At 47.3% G+C, this 10,055-nt stretch overlaps 2 protein-coding genes across 2 annotated transcripts; both read right to left on the bottom strand.

Annotated features, from left to right (window-relative positions):
- Positions 1–3,368: 3,368 nt before the first annotated feature.
- On the bottom strand, positions 3,369–6,929 carry LOC115748651 (protein ABIL1). The gene is made up of 9 exons (XM_030685216.2): positions 6,458–6,929; positions 6,077–6,159; positions 4,932–5,082; positions 4,743–4,842; positions 4,510–4,602; positions 4,321–4,405; positions 4,202–4,245; positions 3,987–4,093; positions 3,369–3,746 (listed from the first exon to the last, which is right to left on the bottom strand). Exons 1-9 carry the CDS (start codon positions 6,593–6,595, stop codon positions 3,588–3,590), a joined length of 960 nt encoding a protein of 319 aa, XP_030541076.1. The 5' UTR covers positions 6,596–6,929; the 3' UTR covers positions 3,369–3,587.
- A 1,396-nt stretch (positions 6,930–8,325) lies between these two features.
- LOC115748562 (delta(8)-fatty-acid desaturase 2) lies at positions 8,326–9,947 on the bottom strand. The gene has a single exon (XM_030685076.2). It carries the CDS (start codon positions 9,852–9,854, stop codon positions 8,508–8,510), a length of 1,347 nt encoding a protein of 448 aa, XP_030540936.1. The 5' UTR covers positions 9,855–9,947; the 3' UTR covers positions 8,326–8,507.
- Positions 9,948–10,055: the final 108 nt, after the last annotated feature.

Below are 10,055 nucleotides of genomic sequence, written 5' to 3'. Positions count from 1 at the left end.
GATTGTTCCGCTCGAGGAGACCTCCTCTGCTTTATAAGCAAGGACCAGCAGCAGCGATGGAAGAACGAAGAGCAGAGAAGGTAGACAAATCGAGATGTTTCGCGCCCTTTCTCCAGTTCCCAGTCTGGAGAAGCGTCTGGACATTTCCTGCGCCAGGTGGATCTTCTCTCGACACGTGGGCCAATGGTTGACCTTCTTCCGAACTTTCTTTTTTCTTCCGCGGGCCCCGCCCATCGCCCCTATCCGTAAAGGATGCAATAACATGGGCCCCGTTCCATTTCATATACTGTTTACGAATTTTCAGATTTTATGCTCAGTTTCATTCGCCAAAAACGATTAATTTAAGAAATATTATCTTGATAATAATAACTTGAATGGCTTATCCAAGTGAATAATTGAAAATTTTTCCTAAATAAGATATAAATGATCATTTTTCATTGTTTAGTGTACTTTATGCGATCGATCACTTCATTTTAAAAAGAGAGTTGACTTTTTTTTTCCTTTCACGTCAAAAAAATTCGGGAAAATTTCAATTAAGGGCCTCAAGTGGCCTGATTTTTTCAAAAAAGGGCCCAAATTGGACTTTGTTTCGAATAAGGGCCTAAAGTCTTTTTTTTGTTTCAAAAAAGGGCCTGGCCGAAGGGTATTTCTGTCTTTTACTCTTTTTTACAATTTTATCTTTTTTTTTTTCTGCTTTCATTTTCTTTTCATTTTTTCTTTTCCTTTTTTCCTTTTTCCCCTCCCCTCCCCTCCTCTCCACTCTCCCAGCCACGGTCCACCATTGACGAAGCACTCCTCTCTTCCTCCTCCATAGTGCACCGCTGCCACCGGTGCTCCGATTCCATGGAAACGTCCCCCGCCGCGTCAGCATTTCCCCTCCTCCATGAAAAGCGAGCTCAAAGACCTCTCCCCCACTGCCCTGCCGACAAGGACGACTACCCCCTCCCCAAGCCGGAGCCGGAGGCTGACGCCGGAGAACCTGGCCGAGCTCAAGAAGCGGTTCGCTGCGTACATCCACCGCAACGCCTACGACAGCATGGGCCACAGCGAGCTCACGCTGCTGGAGAAGCTGCTCCTCGGCATCGTGATGGCCGTGCTCGTGCTCGTGCTCGTGCTCGTGCGCGTTGTCATGGTGCTGTCGATGCTGGTGGTGTACTACCTGATCTGTAGGGCCTGCATGCTGCTCAAAGCGCTGAACCGGGAGGAGCAGGGGGAGCAGGAGGATGACGCACACATGGGAGGGTGGAGGAGGAAGGTGATCGTCGCGTGCGGAGGACTACACGCCCACCCGAGATGGCCCCTGGTTTTCCTCTCCCCTGCAGCGCCTGTATATCTATCTTATTCCTCTTACTGTTTACTTCCCACCACCTCTCTCTCTCCCCCAACTTCCATCTCATCTCAAAGCTTTCCTTTTATTTTTTTTTTCTGCTTACTCTTTCCTCCTCCATCCGATTCGTCGCCTACCCATTGATCGTCGTCACGAGACGAGGCTCCACGTACGTTCGTCTGAGCAACTGGGTTGTCTTCAACGTTGTGGGTCCACGTGTTTTAACGAAGTTATCACTTTGGTTTTTGGTTCGACTCAACACGGTTCTTTAGTCCCTTGTATCGTTGAACAATTCGTAATAGTCTTATGCAGCTGATCGACGCGGGAAAAATCTCAGCTTGAGTTGAAGCATCGAGATGAAAATCGAGGTTTCTAGAACCTCTCGCGATTGCTCTTGACCAGCTCGCGACATTACTTCTGAGAGAGGTAGGTAGTGATTGGAAACGAGTTTCGAATGAGGATAGGGGCGACGTTGGTGGATCAGGGCATGAACGGAACGTTGGTCGGGCACGTGAATCATAGCAGGGTTGGGTATATCAATGGGGTTATCAGGAGGAAGAGGTGCACCAGGAGGATCAAGCGACACCGCGTTGTGCCGTTCCCGATGGCCCTCTAAGATCTGTTCCTCGCTTGCCGGGATATCTTCAAAGGCCCCGGCACGGTCCCTTCCCCAGAGGAGGGTGTTGTCTCGAGCCATGCTCTTCTTTTTGGGAGGATTGCAGGTGGACGTCAATGGTGGACCGTGGCTGGGTGAGGGGAGGGGAGGGGAAAAAGAAAAAAAGGAAAGGAAAAATGAAAAGAAAAGGAAAGCAGAAAAAAAAAAGATAAAATTGTAAAAAAGAGTAAAAGACAGAAATACCCTTCGGCCATGCCCTTTTTTGAAACAAAAAGAGCACTTCAAGCCCTTATTCGAAACGAAGTCCACTTTGAGCCCTTTTTTGAAAAAATCAGGTCACTTGAGGCCCTTAATTGGAATTTTCCCAAAAAATTCTTAGCGGTTCGATCCTCCATCTTCGCTATTTCAATTCACATATTGCATCTTTCTGGTGTGCCTGTGAAAGGTTAAGGTTGCCTTTAATTGGCATTTGGGGAGAACCTTTGAGGAAAATGTAGAAGAATTTAAATTAAAGGGTGTTCTCAAAATGCAAACGGTTGTTTGGTAGAATGTAATTTAAAAGAGCATCAGTACACAACTATGATTAAAGGTTGTTCAGAAAAAAATTGCACTTAGTAAAGGACTTTGCTTTCGACCGAAAAAACAAAAGAAAAAGACTTTGCTTATTTTTTTTTTTTGCCTTAAAAAAAAAAAAACTTGAAACCCTTCACCAATGGTGAAGGACTCAAGTCGCCGACGAGCTAGATTTGGCACGGTTGAATGTCCTTAGGCAAGGACTGCACAACCTCCGCTTTGGGGTCGCCAAGGTCCCGTGAACCACACCTGATATTACGCAACATTGGTGGCAGCCAATGCACTTCGAGCAATGCTCGCGGCCTAAGTAAAAATGGTAAAGGTAAAAGTAGAATTTCAAAAGTTATAGCGTGTGTAAAGATAGAAGGAAAAAAAATTGAATTAGCATTCCCAAAAATGCTCAAAATTCAAAACTAGGTTAGACTTGCTTTCTTTGAAAAGGCAATGCATCTCTAAAAAGCTCTCTAAGAAAAACTGTCAAATATCGCTTTTGTCTGTCCAAGGACCTTTAGAGCCTCAAAGTCCATCTGCAAAGTCCAACCAAATGCAACCTAAAAGATGGATGAACAGTTGCTGGTTGATCATACGAAATTGGTTTTGGATTCTTTGTGAGTGGAGCGAAAACTGCATATGAACCATGAAGATGAATAGTTGGGTGAGAGATTATCAACTGTGTCATCACATCACAGGGGCGTCGGAACCCAGCCTAACAGGAATGGGGAAAAAAGAGGAAGCCCTTATTAGGATAAAGAGTGTTACAAATTATCAGTCAATTGCCGAAGAGCGAATACAAACAGCAAATAATGGGTATTTCCAGAGATAAAAGAATATCGCATCAGTATCCAAAAGGAATGAAGAGAATGAAGACCGTACATTCAAGCCGAACATCGCCCGTTATTCACAAGCTTACCGTAAAGTGCTTGGATCAAGATCCTAGAGAGGTACATGTCATCTAAAGACCGATCCAATTCCAGAGGATAATTGCACAGAAAGAAGAAAGTAGAATGCAATTTACAAGGATTAGACCACAAGACGTCAATGGTGACGGCTAGCGTCTATGTTATTTGGGATTCATGAGACAGCACTAGCCTTCATCTTAGGCGTCTTTGGTTTGACAAAGAAAGCTGATAGCATGCTTTTGCTGCGAGCAGGGGTACGAACAATCTCCCGCCGATTTGGAGTATCAAACGACCTGAATCTTGACAATGGTTTGGCCCCCTCCCAAGAATCCTGAAAGAGAACAGAGTCTTCTATGAGTAAAATTGATGCTTTGAACAATTCTTCAAAATCCCAATGTACCGTGGTGCCAGTGGAAGAGCTGCCCAAGATGAGCTTTCATACATCATCACTCACCACCTCAGATGAAAGGTAAAACAATTACACTGTGACCAAATCTATAAGAGATGGACTACAGTGTAACCTACTCAAAATACAGAGGAGTGTCTTCGATCTTGTAAAGTAACAAATTACCATGCGTGCAGCACCAGTTGATGGCAGGACTGCACCATATGTAGAACCTCCTGTTAGAACTTGTGGATGACCCGCCGAGGATCTTGTCAGAGAATTCTCGCCATCATCTACACAGATGACAAAATGAACACGAGTGGAGATCATTCTTGTGTGCAGTAACAATGTCAGAAATCACAAAAAGCTTGAAAGAAGAAAAATAGCAACAGAGGACACACCTAGCAGATGAAAGACTTGGGGCTTTTTTGCAGAATCTTCAGTGCTGCAAATGATGCAGAAATTAAGCACCATTCTGTTCTTAAGCAAGAAAACTAGTAAGCACAAGCTGACTAATTACCTTGCTGAAGCATTTTGAGATCCTTTCAATGTGGACTTTGTTTCTGACGCTAAATGCCAAGAAAGTGTTTTTGCAGCAGGTGTACCTAGGATAAAAACGATTAAGCTTCATGCCGGAGAATAAAAATCATGCAAAATCGTGTAAGATTAAAGTAAATAGCTAAAGTGCAACACTGTCAAGTCCATATACCTGAAGGCTGAAGACGAGATCTAGCTTGAAAATGATTTTGCCTGACATCTTTCTGAATTTGGGGACTAAAATGCACTTTCTTATTGACAGAATCTAGCTCATTTGGAATACAAAAAGTTAAATATTGTACAAAGATCGAGAGTATGCAATTAAGATAAGCTAACAAAAGAGATGCAAAACTAACAAATTTCTCATAATTCAACTCGGCACCTCAGGGATGTTAATAGCCTTACTTGGTAACATGTAGTGCTTGTGATGTCGGGGAATAATTGCCAACAACTGCTGCTGCCGGAGGCCTTCCTTATCCGCGTATGTTTGGCATGTAAGAAGTTGCTGAGGTATACAAAAAGTCCACTTAAATCTCTATCGTGTAGTTTTTTCCACATGATTTTGCTGTTAATCTAATGGTAGAAAGAGCTCACCTGATTAAAACTAGTGACCTTTAGCTCCATGACTGTGATATCCAAAGATTGCTGCTCAATAAGGTCAGTTAATTTATAAGCCACTGTTCCAAGGTGATCGACAGCATTGACCAGGGCTCGCACAGCATAATCTTTCAGGTTGTCCAGTACCCTGAGTTCACCAGTGAGCCAAACTTCATAGATTAACCAACGAGCTTAATTGTGGATAAGACATTGAGAAAACAAAGAGAAGCACAACATTCCAGAAGTTAGCTCGAGAATCCATGTTGAACAAACTACAGATATGGGTGTCAAATCATCAGGAAGTTGTGTCCTGTGAGGTAGATCGAGACAAGAATATGAAATGCGAGAATCTACTCTAATGATGTAAATGTGAATAGTAGTTTTCAAGTCATTTTGCAAAAGGCCTTACAACGATCTATTCCCTGCAGCAAAGTTGCTCAATGGAGCACTTTCTAGATCTCAATCACATCAAATTAAAAATACAATCTTTACGAAACACCAATTTCAAAATAAGAACAGAATGAAGATCACCTTTCCAGAATTTCCAAACAACACAAAATAAAAGAGCACCATTCTTTCTAAGTGACACCCAAATCCCTACATCGTTTTACATGTCATAAATAATCATTTTGAGAGCCATTAGCCAAAAATATGTTCTTAACTTCTTTAATGGCAAAACTGAAATCTGACACACAGACCCCAAACATTCCAGCTCGGTGAACCAGGTCTTTTTACATTACAGACACTGCGCCACTCCACTGGACATGACTCATAACCAACTAGATATGTCTTTCAATAGATAGCAAGATAAGCACTATATTGTCTTCGAACAATGAAATGGGTAAAAGTGCAAGAAGAACGCTTCTGCAGTATAATGAAAGCATTCTAGGTGTCATGTTGTAAAGAAGTTACATTCCAAGTCTTTGAGCCTTGCAATATCAAGTCTGCATGTTCCCAGTGAATTGGAAAACAACACGTTCTTATATATGAAACAAAGGAATAGGTGAGGTTTAGTTGCCATCCGAGTTCGGGACTGCTTAGGTAATCATCTATAGGCACTACCAAAAGCAAAATCATCAGCTGTTCAGATTTTACACTTTCAGCAAGATAGAAAATGTGGCCGTCAGGAAAAAGAATCGTACATTTGTTTTTGCTCACTATTGAGATAAGACTTCTCGCAGTACTCTGCAGCTGAATAAAGCTGAGGCCTCAAATTCTTCAACTCCTGCGACAGCACCAACACGGATACGAACCTCAATTTATCACTTTCGACAGATAAAAAATCGGAAGTCAAACTCTCGCAATTGCGCACAAAGCTGTAAAGTCAACCAGCAAACATGCAAGCGGTCATGAAGCACCACAACATCGGCCCGAAAAAGGAAGATGCAAGACACCAAAACCTCTCGAAACAGATCAGCTCAAGCATCAAACAAGCAACAGATCCATCCCCAGCGCCCCTCACGAAAGCAACCTCACAACTACAGACAAAGAAAACATCCAGAAGACGGAGGATTCAAAAAAACCTGCAAGGCTTTGACGAAGCTCTTGCTCCGCTCCATGGAGACCTCATCGAAAGTCATGGCCGGATTCTCCGACCTCGGCCGCTCCATTTCCATCCCCATTTCCATGCCCAGCGAGCTCAAACTCGAGGGCAAACGCATCGGGGACCGTCGCAAACCCTAGCAATACACCAAGGATCCCGACAACGCCGAGAGCGGATTGAAGAAACTTGCGAGATTCCGGAGAGTGAGGTCTTGGTGAGATAGCTACACCAACAAGAACCAAACAAAATTCCCACAGTAGAGAGAGAGAGAGAGATGGAGTGGGAGAGAAGCAAGACGAGGGAGTGCGATTTGGAGTCAATGCCAAGGGAAGATGACACAGCGAAAGAGTATTTAAGAGAGGGAAAGAAGAGAGAGAGAGAGAGAGAGCTGTTTTATATTTAGTCGTGTGCGTTCGCGGTAGTTGGCATTTGCACAGTGCACAGACCTCCCAAGCAAGAGGACGGTGGGTCTCCCTTTCCCATTCACTCACTTCCAGAATAGTAACTCCAAAAAAAAAACCTAAAGGGAAGTGCCAAAAGTCAGAAATGCCCCTGGCATTCACGGACGAAGTGGGACCCACGGGGATGGGCTTTCCAAGGGCATTCCCCCCCGTATGGGACCGGGCGTCTGGGCCCACCTGAAAAAAGAATTGATGGCGGGTCCGTTTCGTAAATTTGGGCTGAAAGAGGGCCCATGATTAGCTTAATCACGAGAGGGGAGTAGGGCGGGGTTGGAATGATAGCGCCTCGTAGATATGGTTCGAATGATGGCATTCGGATGCGCTCCGCTCTCCAATGGAGCCATCGCCATCTCTGCGCTAAAGCCCAACAAAAAAAGATCATGGACCTTCGCATTAAATTTTATTTAATTAGATATCTTAACTAGTAAGGTACTCATGACTGAGTCCGTACGATGAGAAAACGTAATCAATACAATCACGTGGCCAATGAGCAGTACTTTGTTCTCTGATTAACGTGGCTTAGTTATGGCTTACCCAACTATGTTTAAGGCCACATTAAATGGGTGTGGACTTCTAAGCAAACTCTTTCCCTCACCGCGAAAGCCAATAACTTTCCCTAATAAAGGAGCAACCGTTTCAACTGAGTTCGGACGTGGATTTGCTATTTTCGATGTCACGGATCAGCCCGATAAACGTGACCCGAATTTCTTTTTTAATTGGAGAGAAATGCGATCCTGCCGAGGCACAGTGGAATCAATCGAAGCCCTTCCTCGTTCAAGGCGACCTCGAAAGGGGGTGGACGAGACTGAGACGGAGCGCCCCGGGCATGTCGCACGGTGGCCGGCATCACAATAGTTCCCCCACGCGAAAGAACCGCGACCCGGTATTTATCGGATGGCAAATAAAGTCGCGTGGGGCCCCCCCCAATCCTATAGACAATGTTGGCTGGGGTAGGGTGGGTGAAAGTGATGGGCACGTTCATGCGCACCGCGAATCGATTAACGGTCGAGAGGAGGAGGAGGTCCCCACCGCCCCACTTTACACCGCTCATCGGATCTATCCGAAGATGCCGAGTAAGCGGGAATGGTCAATTTTGACGATTCACAGACGTGTCCGTCGTTGCTCCCCGACCCCAATCAATCAAATCGTCTCTGCCAAAATATCTTACCGCCGAAGGTTTGCCTCGAAAGTCCTCTTCAACGGCTGCAGGGAGAGACCCGAGCGGGCTACAGTAGAGTTCAACCGAGGTTAACCAAAAAAAAAAAAAGAGAAACCAAAGGAAGCCCAGAAACCTAGTACGTGATGTCGGACGAATTTAAATTTTTCTTAGTAACAAACAAGCGGGGGTCGTGTTGTATATTGATGGGGGGGTACGGAAGATGAAATGCGAGCCACAAAGACGTTGCTAAATTAGACAAAACAAATCAATATATGGAGCCGAAGATCAATGTAAGAATCAACCTCGCAACAACTAAACTCCGGGATTGAAATTTTGAAACAAAAGGGGGGCTGGGGGAAAAGAGAATCGGAAAATTCTGGAAAGCGGGTAAATGTGGAGCCGGAAACGGGTCAGCCGTGGGTGTTGACGGCCTCCCAGACCAAGTTCTTGGGCACGGGGTTGGACAGGTCGCGGGCCTGCAGCGCGGCGGTCCTCAGCGTCCTAATGGTGGAGACGTTGGCCTCCCAGAAGGACAGGCTCCGGTAGGGCAGGTTGTGCTTCTTGCACAGGTCGCGGGCGAGCGGAGCGATCCCCCGGAGCTGGCAGCGGGGCAGCCTCGGGAACAGGTGGTGCTCCAGCTGGAACTGGAGCCCGCCGTGGAACCAGTCCATCCAGGTCGAGCACGCGATGTCGATGGTCCCGGCCGTCTGCTTCTCGAACCAGTCGGTCCCGTTGGGCGGGCCCATGTAGACGTTGGCCGAGAAGTGGTTCAGGCAGAACTGGATGTGCTGGACGGCGGTGACGCTGAGGCTGGTGACCACGAACATGGCCCGCTCGCTCCAATTGGGCAGGCAAGACACGAGCAGAGGGAACCAAGTCCAGAACACGAGGATGCCCAGAATGTTGAGGGCTCGATCCGGTACATGTCTCTTGGAGAACAAGAGCAAGAAGGTCTGGATGAAGAGATTGATGCGCCCGAAGCACATGACCGGGTAGAATGTCCAATGCTGGTAGCTCACCAGCAGCCTCGCCAGGAAGTCGAACTTGAGTTTCCGGCCGTAGAAGATGGAGGTGAGCGAATTGAAGAACCTGGAGGAGACGGCGAACACCGGGATGTGCTGGAGGTCGGGGTCGTGGTCGAGGCTGTTGCAGGCGATGTGGTGGGCGTTGTGGGTCCACTTCCACCACGCCATGCTGATGCCGGTGACGCAGTTGCCCGCGAGGATCTGGGCCAGCCGGTTGTAGCCGGTGGTGGTCATCACCTGGTAGTGGCCCGAGTCGTGCCCCATGTACGCGCTCTGGATCCACAGCAACCCGAGCAGGACGGCGCAGAGGAAATGGATCGCGGCGCCCTCGCAGGCCACCACGCCGTACACGCAGAGGGACAGCATCACCGCGATGGCGGTGAGGGAGCACACGGCGACGTGCCCCTTCCTCTCGAAGAGCCCCAGCCGGGAGAACTCGGCGTGGAGCTTCCGGTAGTCCTTGGACACGTCGGAGGGGACGAAGTCCCGGACGCGGTACCCGGTGAACAGGGCCTCCAGGTGCTTCCAGGCCGATCCGGGGTGGTACGCCATGAAGGCGTCGGTGACGTCCTGGCCGGCCAGGGTGAGGAGCGGGACCTCGCCGCCGGGGTGGTGCTTGGCCCAGTCGGACACATCGTACACCTTCCCCTGGATCGAGATCCACAGATCCCCGGGGGAGCTGTGCTTCTTGAGCTCCTCCGACGTAATGTACTTGTTCCTCTCGGCCTCCATTGCTGAACAAGAAATCCTCGGCTGGAGGCGCGGATCTCGGCCGAGGATGTCTGCAAATCAAACCCCACCACTCTCCGGGAAGAACTGGGATCGATTCCCCCCGATCGATCAATCAATCAAAGAACCCAAAAGAGAGAGAGAGGGCTACGACCCTTTCCCTAAATCCGATCGATATGAACAAACAACAACAAACGAGACCGA

The sequence above is a fragment of the Rhodamnia argentea genome, chromosome 9, assembly GCF_020921035.1.
Source record: "Rhodamnia argentea isolate NSW1041297 chromosome 9, ASM2092103v1, whole genome shotgun sequence".
Classification (NCBI taxonomy): domain Eukaryota; kingdom Viridiplantae; phylum Streptophyta; class Magnoliopsida; order Myrtales; family Myrtaceae; genus Rhodamnia; species Rhodamnia argentea.
This window is presented reverse-complemented; position numbering and strand designations above follow the sequence as displayed.